This window comes from Rhea americana, unplaced genomic scaffold, assembly GCF_003343005.1.
Source record: "Rhea americana isolate MKP2758 unplaced genomic scaffold, rheAme1 scaffold_14, whole genome shotgun sequence".
Lineage (NCBI taxonomy): Eukaryota > Metazoa > Chordata > Aves > Rheiformes > Rheidae > Rhea > Rhea americana.
The window spans coordinates 234,948-250,114 of NW_028185483.1; the positions used below are offsets into that span (position 1 = coordinate 234,948).

At 44.4% G+C, this 15,167-nt stretch overlaps 1 protein-coding gene across 1 annotated transcript in view; it reads left to right on the forward strand.

The window, feature by feature from the left end:
* The window catches only part of LOC146599369 (transcription cofactor HES-6-like), a 36,812-nt gene extending 35,599 nt beyond the window's left edge, over window positions 1-1,213 (forward strand). The window contains exon 4 of the mRNA XM_085298536.1: window positions 24-1,213. Within this exon, the coding sequence (XP_085154662.1) occupies window positions 24-439 (416 nt within the window). The 3' untranslated portion in view covers window positions 440-1,213. The remainder of the gene's footprint in view (window positions 1-23) is intronic.
* Window positions 1,214-15,167: the final 13,954 nt, after the last annotated feature.

Below are 15,167 nucleotides of genomic sequence, written 5' to 3' on the forward strand. Positions count from 1 at the left end.
CCCCGGGGCTGCGGGCGCCGCAGAGGGCGGGCGGCTGCACCGCGAGGCCAGCGAGCGCTTCGCCGCCGGCTACATCCAGTGCATGCACGAGGTGCACACCTTCGTCTCCAGCTGCCCCGGCATCGACGCCACCACGGCCGCCGAGCTGCTCAACCACCTGCTGGAGTCCATGCCCCTCAACGAGGGCGCCCTCCAGGACCTCGTCGCGGACGCTTTGGCCCTGCCGGGCGGCGAGGCGCTGGCCCTGCCGGCCGAGTCCGCCCTGGGCCTGGCGCTGCCCGCCTCGGCGCTCTCGCCCTGCTCCGGCGAGGAGACCTGCTCCGACTCGGAGGAGACGGAGGCCGAGCCCGGCCAGACTGCGGCGGACGGGCTGGACGCTTCCCGGACACGTGGCGTGCCTTCCTCTAGCTTTTCCAAATCCATGTGGAGACCCTGGTAACGGCGAAGCGGAGGGGAATCAACGCAGACCTACCTAGCCGAGAGCGGGCCCAGGCACCACGCTCCCCTGTGGCCGTCAAGCGGCGCGGGGGCCCGCGAGCGGCGTGCGTCGGGCATCGCTGCGCTTCAGGACTGCAGCAGTGGCACTCCTACGCTGTCACACCCTGACAGGCTAATAGCTAAATGTGTTAACATTTCATCTGCGTGTGTGTGTGCGCGTGTGTATGCAGCATTTTGTAACTCTGGGGGGTTATTTTTACGAGAGTTGGGGGGATGGGGGGCGGAGGGGGCTGTTTTCTAGTAGCAAAGCTCTTCTGGTGGATGCACAGCAGTTACTTCATAACTCTGTTACTTTCTCTTGGCCCTTATAAATGGCCCAAGTATCACTACCTTTTTCTCTGAAGAAAAAGCCTGTGTGCATTTTAAATCCTGACAGTTAACTCCATGAGAGGTATGAGTTAAGTCTGCATGCACAGTTTTAAGTGTTCTAGCGATAGCAAAGATCCCTGAAAGGGGTTGGTGTGGTTAGCGTCTTTATTTGGTAGTGGTCTAGAGTCTCGCCTTCAGTGAAGGAAGAGAAAACTAGAAACCTGCTGAAATTAGATGAACATTTAAAATATTGGTGGCAGGGTGCCTTCTAGAAATGAGTGTCTTTATGCACATTTTGCTTTTAGCACATCTGAGTTTATTGTGACTTTATGTATATTTTGGGTGTCAAATGTTTTTATTTTTAATCTTTAATAAAAAATACTGAATTCACAAGTAATTGCATGTATTTTGGAGTGTGATGCACTTCTCAGTTTAAGTTTTACACTTGCCTAGGGTTAGCTAATAGCAAAAGTATGTAGGTGTTGTGGAAACAATGCTGGTAATTAAGCACTTAATTCTTGTACTAAGCATCGTTAGCTCAAGTATTGGGATTCAAATGCTGCTTTTGTTTAGTACTGGAACATGCTTAGGTTATTGCAGTGAGCAACCTACTCCTGAGGTAGAGTTGGGGTTTAGGATGCAGAGTTCTTGGCTAGTTTATCTGGGTGGCAGCTTCAAGTCTCCCTTCTGAAGGTGGTGTTCATACAGCTGCAACCCTAACTTCAGAAGGGCTAGGCAAATACTCTCCTGCCACATGACTTTAATTTTTTTTTTCTCCTGCTGTTGAATGCAATGTTGACTAGAGTGTGCGATGGCTTTAGAAAGTATCTTCAAAAGAAAATGCTGCTGGGAGCTTGTGGGGGCTTCAGCATTCACATGCATGAAGTTTGACCTCCCCTGTTCCTGCTTCTGGAAGATACAGGCTATTTATGCTGTGATACTACTTTTCACAAAACTGCAGTTTTTGGAAAGAAAGGCTTATAAAGTTGCTAAATGTATGGAAGTTCCCAAACATAGAAGCAGCAAGGAAGGAAGCAATTTTACTAGGGAACTAGATGTGTAACTTCTTTGTTAACAACCCTTGGAATAATAAAAATGGAAACTAATGTTACTGGTAGACTACTACTTTGTAATCTTCTTTACCTTACCTAAGGTGGGTGTTCCTATTCAAAGATAGGCATCAGATTGGTGTAGCTTCTTTCCCCCCCTTTTTGTGCTAAATTCTCTTTGAACTGGGAAGAAGGGCAAAAACCAGCTCAGCAAAGAGGTGAGAGCTGCTGTAATGACCTTTCTGCTTTAGGGAGGGAGTTTAGCATTCTGAAGTGTAAATGAAGGAGCAGCCTGGGACACTTGCACTAAAAGTAACACCCTACACTCACTGTGACCTTTTTGAGAGAGTTTGTCCCTGTAGATTCAAGTGCAAGGCTGGGTTTATTTTTATAAAGCCTCTTCCCCCAAGTAGCATTGTAGTGTTTAATATGTCAGTGTCTCTGCTCAGTTGGTCCAGATGACGGTACCCCACAATACTCAAGGGCAGGTTATATGTTACACATCGCAATACATTATCCTGCTGACAGCACCTGGCCTTTAGTGTCTAACACACACCCCATGCTCTCTAAGGTGGTCTCAAGCAAAAAGAAAAGCCATAGCAGCAGCTCCTAGCACATCCAAGGAGGGAGTGGAGGCCACTCTGCTTTTGGAGCTGGGTACCCCACCACAGATGGGAAGGGCTGGAGTCAGTGTGCAGCTGTGTGTGGCACAGCAGCTCGCTGCAAGCACTGATACGGATGCAGCAGGGCTAGGCTGTGGACACTTGCCTGAGCTCTCTTCCTCTGGGGGTAGACATTCAGGGCTGTTCCCTGGTCAGCCACAACCCCTCCACCACCACCACAGGCAGGGCTGCAGGAACACCAGAGGCAGCTCAGCTTGGATTCATTTCCATGAGATGAAAGGCTCCTGAGTTAGGGCTCTTCCGTAATGATCCTGTGAAAAGCAAGTGCAAACCCTGACACTTTGCTGACAGAAACACAGCCTAGAGTCAACATAGAAGTGCCAGCTTCAGTGCTGGGTGTTGTAGCTACCAGTCAAAAGTCAGTCTCTGTGCCCTCACCTTTGTCAAGCAACACTGCAGATACACACAAGGGCTTTTTCTGTAGTACCCTGGAGAATCAGAGCCAGCTGCCACCCGAGTGATACTTTTATCCACTTACCTGCTCCCTTTCCTGGTGTAGTGCCGCAAAGAGTGCTGCTCTTCCCACAGCTGGGCAACTCACAGGGCTGTGGGCCGATGTGTGCTCCCTGCACAGCTGAGACACACATGTCCTCTGGCACAGCTAGGGTCCTGAGCACATCCCACCCATGCAGCAGCAAACACGCAGAGAGCAGGGAACGTGCTGGCTAAGACTGGCTGGCAAGCTACCAAGCTATCTGCTTTCTGAAAGCCAGGATGTTTAGGAAGAGCCAGAAGGTAACAGACCTTTCTGCCTGCAATTCTCAATGCTTTGTTAGTTAAAAAGAAAAAGCTAGGTCAAAGCAATGCTACTATCATTTTTTTCTTTTTTCCTTTTTCTTTTTTTTAAGTGTCAAAAACATTTTAGAGATGTGTTAGCAATAAGTCTTTTTTTTTTTTTAATCCACAAATTAGGTTCACAGAAAGTTTACATCCTCTGATTAGGTGTTGTAGGATTTCTCCATTTGCATTTCTGTACTTTATTGCAAAGGTGTCAAATCTGACACTTCCTTGACAAAGGAAGAGGTGAGCATTTTGGGGGTGGGACTGGGGAAGGGTGGGGGGGAGAGGAAGGTTTCCAGCAGCTCTGATGAAAAACGAATGGAGCCTTTTCAAGTCCTTCTCTGTAGAAGCTGCTTTTATTCTTTTCCATTCCAAAGTAATATAAACAGAGTATCTGATCTGACAGTGTACTGCATTGTAAAAGGAGAGAGGAGCAGCATACTTAACAGAGGGGCTCCCATTTGATATGCACTTGAAGAGTAAGAGAAAGGAGGGCTCGTTTCCCCCCGCTTTGTATGTCAGTCACTCACACCTGTTGCAGGAGTAAACTCCCTTCTTAGTCTAGGAGTTGGGAGGCCTTGCGGTTCAAACCTTCTCCTAACTTACCAGCAACACCTACCAGATCTTTTGTTGAAGCCCTTCAGCTAGGATGAAAGGTCAAGCTTTCAAATTCCACAAATCAACTTATATTTTCCTTTGTCTTCCATCATATAGGTCCTCTGCAGAGTTTTCACCTCCAAATAAATCCTTCAGGTCCATTTCAATTAAAAATAAAATAAATTAGAAAAAAAAAAATCAATCCAGCAGTCAAAACTGCTGTTAGAGGAAGAGGCCAATTTGCATGCACATAACACAAGATGAAAATTTCTGCTAAGTAGACAATTGTCTGTAACACTCAGAACTTGAACTTCTTACCATCCGGGATGCTGTCACTAGCAGAATGTTACTTACACAAATCTTGGAAAAGGAGGGTTTATTTCTATGAGAGGCACGTTGGGGTTAATTTTGGTTAATCCTGGCATCCAGAACCCCACTGCTTTATGGCAAGCTTTCTGCACACATCTTCCCTAAGGCATGCAAATGATCCAGTCTTGACATCTCCAGCTGCTGGAGCCCAGGTTCAGGATTCTCCCCTTTATGGCCCTGTCTCTGAGTGTCAGCACATGCACACAGCCTCCAGCCCTGCCTACTCCTCCTCCCTGCAAGGACAGGGATGCAGGCACGTAGGTTTTAAGTCTCCTACTTGGTGCACTCAGCTTTTAGCTTTTTTTTTCTGCCCAAACAGACCTTCCCTCTCTCCTCCAAGAGGAAAAGCTGGGCCAAACAGCATGTCCCCTACTGAGTTTGGCCCACCAAGTGCAGCTCGGGCCTTGCTCAGTTCGACCTCTGCAATACACAAGCCTCTAGAGACAGGACCTGGGAGAACATCGTCATGTTCTACAGATGGATATAGAGGTTTGAACAAGGTCATAGGAGGCACATGGAAAACCCAGTGACCAAAACAAGACCTCATCAGCACAAGCCAGCTGGCTTAACCAGAAACCTATCCTTCCCTCTACCAACTTCTCCAAGGATAGATTTTTTTTCTCCTTGCATGAGATCTCTGATTCCAAATTGTATTTACATACTTTCTAATACAAATTTCCTGAGCTCATAGTTATCTAAATGGATAGTTTCAGCAAACTGCGCATTTTAAGGCCTTCCAGGCCACTCAACTTCTGTAAGAGCAAAACTGAAGAAAAATTATCTCACCTTCCACGGATTCTTAGTTCCCTAGAGAAAATAGTTTTTCATAATTTATTTCAGCAAATGCAATTCTAGTTTCTGCTTTTTAGAATAAAAGTTTAAAAAGAACTGATGCAGAAAATATTCAAGTATGACAATATATCCTACAGCAAAAGACTTGAAGCTTATTTAGTTCAACAAAATGACTGAGGATGACTTGATTATATTGCACATGTACCTTCCAACCAAGAAAGTCATGAGTTCAAGAGGTCTTTCAATCTAATGAAGTAGAGTCATAAATGCCAAAAGCTAGATACTGGGACCAAACTTCATGAAATGAGAAGGTAAAAAAATGCAAATAAATATTGGAAGAAAACTTCAAGCAAATAGCAAATTCCCTTTTTCTCAATATTGTCAGGTTGAGTATCAGAATATCTTTCCAGAAGCAAATACAAGTTGCTTGTATAGGAACAAAAATACTTAGTGAAACAATAGACAGGCAATTGGAGTGGATGATCCCTTCTGGCCTTAGATTTCTTAAGTAAAAATTGAGGAAACTGTATAATTTTTACATTGCTCTGAGACAAAAACATAGGTCAAGAACATGGTGAGGAAGGGTTATTTTTGCATATGGGAGGGTGCAGGCCTAGGGCCTATTCAAACATGCTTTTGCAGATAGGTTCAAAAATTGTCCAGTTTCAATCACCCTCTGCTTAACTGTGCAGAAGCTCTTAGACCATTTTGGTACAAAGCAAAGCAGCCTAATCCAGAATTACCACTGAAAATGGCACAGTTTAGAAATATCCTTAAAAAATGTGCCCCCAAAGGGAAAAGGAAATTGCCAGGCATCACCAGAACCTGTGTATACACTCAGAGATGCGTTTGAAAAAACATCTCAATTTCTAGCCTTCCATAGATGCTTCACTGTATTCTCAGGTCAAGACCATATGTAAGGGGCAGGCACATCAGCACCATTTTACAACTTTACTCTCCCAAAATTGAGTCCACCAGAACTGGCAGGTGCTAAGCAAGGTCACTGTAAAATCCGTTCCACCTTCAGCGTGCACTAGGTGCTGCAGTTGATATCCCAAAAATTGAGACAGGGAGAAGAGACTCGCAATAAACAAACAAAAACAGAAGAGACATGCCGTTATCTACTCCACCAAAGTTTTCCACCAGCTCCAGTAGATTGTTCACAGCACCCACGTGCCTGAATCACCAAAGTTTCACAAGCTAATTTACCTACTTTGGGTCAGCAAATGCTAGTTGGTGTTTATGACCAGCCTTCATAAAACACAGGTGTCTTCATTAACCACAGCTCACAGGTTGAGTCTGGCTATAAATTGGCCTTTGCATCATTCCAAACCAAACATATCTCAAACCTCAAAATCCTTTCCCAGATCCTGGATCTGCTGGTTCTTTCTGTCTTTCACAAGAGCAGATTACCTGTCCAGAAGATAAAAGTTTAACTGAATCCACTAATCCAAGCAAAAGGAGCACACAGCTTCTTACCAAAAATCCAGGATTCTGGAGCAAATCTCTGTTGCTCTCAAAGCAGCTATGAGTTTCCAACTTATTAACTCTTCCATTAAATTTACTATTTTTTAAATAAGCAAACACAGATTTGCAGTAAAGTCCACGACAGCAACATACAAGCTAGCAGTGAAGTGCTCTGAAGCCTCGCAAACTTTGGGATACCTACACAGAGAATCCAGGATATTCTCTAGCTATCAGAGTGCTTTATATTGTGACAGAATTTAGAAAGTTCCCAAATGCACTTGTTCTCAAAATGAGTGGTGTAAGACCCGAAGCACACAATTACTCCCAGATCATATTTTGTCTGACCTGAGCGTGGACACGCAGAAGCAGCTGCCTAGGGTAGCACTGTTACGTGGACAACAGGGACAACCAAGCCAACCAACAGGGCTACGCAGCTGGTTTTCTGCCACAGTGGTTATCTGCAGCACTTGGTTTTCTCCGTGACAACACTAGCTGTCACGGAGCACAGACTGCCAGGGCGGCTCGCTGACCGTGGGACAGGCTTCACTTTCAGTCACTGCAGGAAATAGGAAAAGTGATTCACATCCTTTCAGCCAGCACTGAACCAGAGCCTCGTTCCAAGGCTAGCAACAGTCCAGTCATGAAGAAAGCCTTCAAAATGCACTAATAAAAAATAAATAAAAAATAAAAATATAAAAGTTCCTATTTCTCTGCGCTTACTTAGAAGTCTATTCCCACCCCCTTCCTCCCAGGAAGCATCACTTCTCTATTTGGAAAGGTATATTCTGCTCACCCTTTTAAAAAAAATGAACACAAAATCTTACCTCTCTGCTTTTCGCTAGGTTATCCTAGCATTGGCTGCTTTTCCACAGAGGACAAGCAAAAATATCCATCTGCTTGCTTTAACACTTTGGGATTTTTGAAGTTTAAAAGATACAACAGAAATATAACACCAATGTACCAGTTGTTATAATGACAGCCAATAACAACTTTTTCTTGCATAGTTCTAGTAAGGCTTCACAAAGAAAAAAAAGTGTTATTACAGCACTTTTATTTTGAGGGAGGAAAAAAGGAAATGTAAAAGAAATTTGCCAACAACAAATGAGCAGCATTTTCCCAAGGCACAATCTAGCTTCAGGTTCTGACTACCACCACTTTCAGTGGACTGTTTTCTACAACAGAAAAAGCTTTTGTCTACATCTTTTGCAAGTTTATACAGTTATACACCAATTTACAGCTGTTATAATCAATTTAAAGCACAAAGGGGAGGAAATAGTGCAAAGAAACCAATAAAAATCTCATTAAAAGCTACCTTATCTGCCAGGATGGAAAAGGGACTTTAATGAATAACTCATTTAAACTAGCAGGGAGAAGGAATACAGGCCAGAGCATTTCCTCAGCTCTCATTTCCTCATCTCTTATCCAGTCTTCACCAGAATCAAGGGTCTCGCTGCTAATCACAGGAGCAACTGCTGTTTGGTGTAGCCAGTGGCTTCCTGCGCTTCATTTTGTATTACACACTAAATTCAAACGAGCGCTCACAAAGCAAGCAAAGGCTTTGCCCCTCTCTAGGGCAGAGTCTGTCACCAGTCTCCTTTCATTCCCTATTCATGCAGTTTGGATTTAACATCAGAATTACATTAATGAAGAACTGGTGACATGCCTCTCAAGGTGGCATTTTTGTTGTTAATTGGCCAGTTTTGGTAAACAAAACCACAGAATTTACCTTCTGAAGTCTAAAATATTGCGTGACTCATGGATTGGAGTGAAATGCTAAAGTTTTACATAAATAGCAAGTGTTGATGTATCTGGGGCAAATGACAGGTGCATATGCTCTATCTTCTTGCCTTTTTTTTTTCCTTTTTTTTTTTTGCACACCCAAACAGGTTTAGTAAGTTCCATCCCACTTTGAACACTTCAGAGACCAGTTGTCTGTGGCCAGCCTAACACTGACCACTCTGACTCAGCAACACACACAAATGTGAAAGTAACAGATGTAAATGACACAGACCAGACTGTAAATGAAATACAGAAATAAAGAGAATCAATGTAATACAAGCAGCTCAGGAAAGCAGAACTGCATGCAGCCAAGCCGTGAAGTTTCCAGCAAAGGGCCACAAAGATGATTAAAGGCCTAAAGCACCTCTTTATATGAGGAGAAACAGAGAGCTGGGACTGCTCAGCCCAGAGAAGAGAAGGCTCTGGGGGATCTTACCAATGTTTATTAAAATCTGCTTGGGGGGGGCTATCAAGACGATGGGGCCAGACTCTTCTCAGTGGTGCCTAGTGAAAGGATGAGAGGCAACAGGCACAGGAAATCCCACCCAAACGTAAGAAAATACTTCTTCACCATGAGGCTGGTTGAACAGTGGAAAACAGGTTGCCCAGAGAGGTTGTGGAGTCTCCACCCCTGGAGATGTTCCCATCCCACAGTCCTAGGTGACCTACTGTAGGTGACCTGCTCGAGCAGGGGGTTGGACCAGACAATCTCCAGAGGTCCCTGTCAGCCCCAGCGATGCCGTGATTCCTGTGGGTGAGAAACACGAACACCCCCGTGGCTCGCGATACGTTTCCCGTAAAGAGGCAGCAGGGCTGCACTACCGCGCAGCGGGCAGTACTCGGCCCGCCGGTCGGGCTCCGCGTTCCGGTACCCACGGCGGGTCCTTTCCGCGGCATTGTTAAAAACGTACCAGCATTCGGCTTCTCGCAATTCCTCACCAGAATTCCACGAACCGGCACGGAAGTTGCGACTGCTGGGACGCAGCGGGGGAGCCTGACTGGTGCTACTGGTTTGTTTTCTGTAGCATTTGTAACCATGGCATCTGAGCAGTAAGAAACAACAACAACCAACCCCAAACCAAAAGACTTTAAAAAGGAAACGTGTCCACTTCCCCTTGTCCTTACTCTGAAAGGAAAGGGTATCATTTTATTACACAAATTTAGTACTTACTGTTCTTGTTTTCAGGAAACATTAGTACTAGGAAACTGCTTAAACAAAACTATTTTACGTGTTGCTCTAAGTAAAATTATAGATGGATTCAACTGGCAGTTACCTATTTACTTTCAGATTTCAAAGACACCAAAATCTGAAGTGTCTGGAGAAGTGATTTTGGTTTGACTTGGTTTCTGATTTTACCTCAGAGTTCAGATCTGGGTTCAGATGTTGACAATCCCAGTATTCAGAAATTTAACGTGGCCCCGTAATCCAAGCGGATAACCCTTCGTGAGGTTTGGCTCTGCAACCGAAGCGTCTTCTGCCAAAAGCTCTACCAGCACTCTCCTCCCTCTCTCTCTCCCCCTCATTTTTTTCTTTTGTCTAGACACGGGGCAATTCCAACCTTCCCTGTTTTGACAGCTTCCCCATTTTTTATGGTTGCAGACCACAGAGGTACACAGATTTAACCCTGAGCCTTCCTTTTGTGTCTGTATTTTAACAGCTCTGTATTCACTGAACTCAGCAGTCCTGAGAAGTTCAAATATCCACATGACGTAAGAGGCAGTCACCTCCAGCTCCTGCTCAAAGGCTCTTTCCAATACGTAACTGCTACATCTTTTCCAAAGGAAGGTAAAATTGCCATTAGTTGTAGATAAACAATTTCTTAGGAGTTAGTGTTAAGTGATTTCAAAGAAGAGGTTGTGCGCTTTGGAACTGTGCTATTATCTTCTTCCTCCAATTCTTTCAAGGAAGTCACAAATCAGAGCGCAACAACCCAAATGTTTCCCCAGCAGCAAGCTGTCATGTTCTATATATAGCCCACGTGTTACAATTCAGTCCCCGTCTTAGATAAGGGCCTTAGAGGTACAGCAACACACAATGTTTGGCAGCTTGTGGATACGTTTAATTACAGTAATTTACGCACGGTAAAACCTGGCAATCAGTTTCAAGTAACTACTACATGCGTTGATAAAAACTACAAAGTTAGGAGAAGGCTATTAGCATCCATATTCCTGGGAACACTTCGGCAACACTAATAACGCATGTTTCTCACTCTTACACATACACGCACGCACACACACACTCTACTTCAGTCCAAAAATCCAAATTTTTTATATCTGAAAGTTTTAAGACTTCTTTAGAAATTCTTGAATAAGAGAGTTAGACTGTATAAATCATCTCGGTGATAAATACCGTCCCTGCTTACGGACCCTTCTTAGAAGTGCTGCATTTCCTGGCTCTGATTTACTGCCGGCTCGTTCAGACACACCGATGATTTACATTACGTTGGCCAGGATACCCCGACCTTCCTTTGCGTAACTTCAATTTGTCCCCTTGAAAGGCACTATGGGTAGCGTTACTGTTCAACAACTTCCTGAGCATTTGGACCCTTTGATCCTCTCAAATACATTCAAAAAGACTCTACCTGCAAAGCCACTCTTGTCAGTGTAATGAGTAAAAGTTAACACCATAAACTTCACAGGCCTATGAACGCTAAATTAGGTGACAAAAGCGGTCATAAATCACTTCATCCAACTAATTGTCAGCGAGACAAATCTGCAAAACCACTTACTGTATGCGGGCTGCTTCAATTCTGTATCGTTTTGCCGTGAAGGTGGGTAAAACTATAAAGCACTGTACACAGATGAGGGCATAGATATCCTTATTTTGTTAACTTGTTAACTAATAGTCTAGCAGAAAAACTTTTTATTTATTTATTAGTCAAGGACAGATCGTCCTTGGTAATTCAAACTATAAATTCTTGCCAATTTTGTTAAGATTTAAACATCATCTCATAATGGAAAACTATATGCAGAACAGAGATTTTAGGTCGATTGGTAAGATTGATAATACATATCAAGCTGTCCATAAATGTTTTCACAATTGGGTCTTTAGATCTGTTGGCAGTTAAATTCCAGCAAAGATTAGGCAGGGTAACTAGTATTGAAAGTATTACATACACTGCCTAACTAAATGCAAAGTTTAAGGAGCTTCCACTCAGAATAGCTTGCTAACCATCTTTTTCTATACATAACTAACAGACGGGAACAATTTTCTAGGTTTTTATGTTATGGGAGGCTTCTCTACTGTTGCCATGTGATTTTAGTAATTAATATATATGTGTGTGTGTGTGTATTTTTTATTATTACTATTATTATTATAATTCCGCAGGGCCGCGGGAGCTTGGCCAGGAGCCAGGGCCGGTCACCCCGACCTCCCTGCCGCGCTGCGCCGCTCCGGAGAGCGTGGTGCGAGCAGAGCGCCCGCGGTCGCTCCCAAGTTCTCCATATCCTAACACAAACACGTTCTTCCTTCGACCCCACGCTTTCCTAGAGAGAGATTATTTTTGTAAGTTTAAACATCAGCTAGTCCAAAGAGGAGGAAAAACAGCTCGAAAAGCTAGCTGTTACACTCCACAAGAGAAGAGTGCAGTAAGATACCATCCGATATGCTGGTGCTGGCTGGTATAGTAAAGTACACGTGCTCGGTCACTGCAAGGGAAAAACAACACCACGCTACTTTGTTTCTTAAAATTCTGCATTACTGCAGAAACAAGAAAAACGTATTTTAGGACTGCAGATGTAACGCCACCCATGCACTGCAGATGCCGTCGGGCCCTGCTGCTCTTCACTGTTCAGCACTAAGAGGCTGCTCTGCAGCCTAGTTAAACACTTCACCATAAACCTCGGGTTTTACCAAACCTAAAAATGCAGCTGAACTGCAAAGTTTCCCAAAACGTGGAAAGCCAAATTTGACAAATTTGTCAATGCACAAAATATACATTGAAATTTAAAGGGATGGGAGAAGTTATAACACAAGCAGAAGAAAAGCATTAAACTCAACTTATATACAGGCTCCAGTCTCTATACGCTCCAGTAATTCTCTATAAACTCTCAACAAGAATGCAAACGCTTAAAAGATGGAGAGATGCATCACAGCACAGGGAAAGCACAAATCAGAGGACACAAAACAGACAGATGGTTCAGATCAAAACATGAGAATAAATGCCTGTTTATAACCCACACCATGGATGTGGCTCTCAGCCGGAAAGCAGAAGGAACTGAGTCAGTCTTGTCAGGCCTCCGTGGAGCCAAGTCACCTCGTTCCTAGGGCTTGTCTAAATCAGAGACTAGAGATAAAACAGAGGCCACCCAACTCTTATTTTGGCTCTTGTAGCATTGGGTGGCTTGAGATGTGCTCTCTCATTTTGCAAGTAATAAGGAGCAGGGGGAAAAAAAAAAGTAAAGAAAAAGAAAGAGCATCACCAGGGTAAAGTTTTGTCTTGCCTGTAGGGCAAACATTAATGAGGATTATGTGATTCAGCCCCATCACTGTACTGAGAGCACAACCACCTTGAACCCACTGAAGTTGTTCAGCCTTTTTATTTCTTGCAGTACCACATGTTTTCAGCCATCACTTTCAGTTTCCCGTTGCCACATACCTCTGACATGGATTTCCTGGCCATTCTCAAGTACCTCATTCTGTTCCTACGAAAACATACTACTGTGGACTTCCCAGTGCTGCCGCTGCTTCACCTGATGCTGTTAGGCCCCACTGGAGTTTCTCAGGCTTGACTTGCTCAGTTACATCACTCACCACTTGCATTTTTTATAATTATACACTAGAAGGACTATTAAAAAAAAAGTTATTTCATATTTACCTTCTACCATACTAGTAGACTTTCCTTAAGAATTACAGCAGAAGATGGAGTAAGAAATCAAGGTGATCCCTCAGTTTTCGCTTGCAAAGGGACCATGCCGCAGATGAGGGTGTTAGCACGTTCCCACAACCAGCAGCAAGAGCTGGATTTCCACAGCCCCGCAGGCAGCGGAAGGGACAAAGCGCAGAGGTCTGCTGGGGAACACACCTGTCTAAGAGAACCAAAGACTACAGCCAACTGGAGAACTGCATTTGCCAAATGTACTCAACCAACTAGTTGTCAACCCTTTTATGATTGGCTTCCTTGGTTTTCTGGTTGCTATGTTTGGTTTTGTTTTGCTTCCCCTATGCAAAAATACCCCAAACAAACTAAAGAACAACAACAAAAAATCCCGAACAACACACGACTCCTTGGAAATCTAAAAGGAGTCAACTGGTAACAACGGCAGGGAAAGCAGAAGACCTTTCCTTAGACAAGGTCAAATATGAAAAGGTATAGTGAATATTTCCTTAGACAGCAGTGCAATTTTTAAAATTGACAATGCAGCAATTCAGAAGCGAATGATGTGTTCACTATATTCTGCATTACTGTATGAATATACAACAGGCTACAAACCTACCTCCAGCAATCCTAAAACACCAGGAAAGTCTACTCCACCCTCGCTTTTGCCCCCCTTTGGTATAGATAGAACAGCAAACGAAGCGCGACGTAAGCGTTCCCCACCAAGCCGCCCACCCTGGGGCAGCGGGAGCTCGAGAACCGCCTCGGCCACGCTGCGGCGCGCAGGACTCGCTGCGCCCCGCCGGAAACGCCGCGCGGCTCTGCCGCGGTGCCCGCTCCCTCCGGCTCATCCGGCCTCAACCCTTCCGTTTTTCACGGGTATGAGGCCCTCCAGGCGCCTCACGACTCCTACAGCTAAGTCACATGCTCTTTATTAACGAACGACATCAGGTTTCTAATGTCTGTGCTGTCCACTGAGGTTAAAACAGTTTTCCAGCGCTGTCACAGGTGTAATCTAAAGCCAGAAATACCGCGGAATGAAACCCACGCCGCTCGCTCCTGCTGCACGCGGCAGCAAGGCGCTACCTCGGATCTTTTTAGCACGGGCCCAGAGAAACACACGTGGTCAAGAGTTCTCGGTCATCTTCATTTTTACCTAGATATTTTATACTTTTTTCAATCTAGGAGTCCTGGCAGAAGTCCTCCCTTCCGCCCTTTTTAAAGCGCCACCAAAGCACATTGACGAAGTTCTACACCCTGTGTAGCATCCACCAAACACTGTCCTCTTCCACAGTCCCTAAGAGAGAGGAGCTGGTGAGCTGCTCCTCATCTCCTTCAGCAACAGATCTAACACGTTGCTCAAGCTCCCAGCCACTTGTGAGCACATAAACACTGGAATTTCTGCAAATTGCACCTATAAACATTATCCCTTCTAGGAGTCCTTCATTTGCTACTTTGCCAAAAGCATGCAAAGTATTTCACCATTTTAGCTGAGCCAAGAGCTGACCAACACCTTGTTCCTTTTTTCCCCATCCTTGCTAGAGACACCAGGGAAAAAAACAAAACAAAAMAAAACAACAAAAAAAAAAAAAAACACCAAAACCCTTAAAGCACAATAAGAACCTTTGCTCTCCAAACTCCAAACAGCTGAAAACAGACTAAAATCTGTTGTTTTTCAATAGTCTGCTTCCCTGTTCCAAGCAGAAAGTTTGTATCTTGCATTCACTATCATTGGATCAACAGCTCTTTATTATGAGTTTTCTCTTTATCTTATTTGAAATTCAAGACACAGCAAATAACGTAACAGCAAGCTCAATAGCCCAAGCAAGCAAGCAGCTGAATAGACGACGAACAAGGGCTGCAGAACTGGCAAGTTTAATCACGGGGCTCCAGTGACGCCTAGGGGCTACTGAGGCGAGGGAGGCTCCGGGCTGCTACCATCAGTTCTGCAGCGTAGAGCAAGCCGTTACCTTCGGGTGCCGGAACAAGGCATATCAAGAAAGAATACATGAATACCTGAAGCAAGA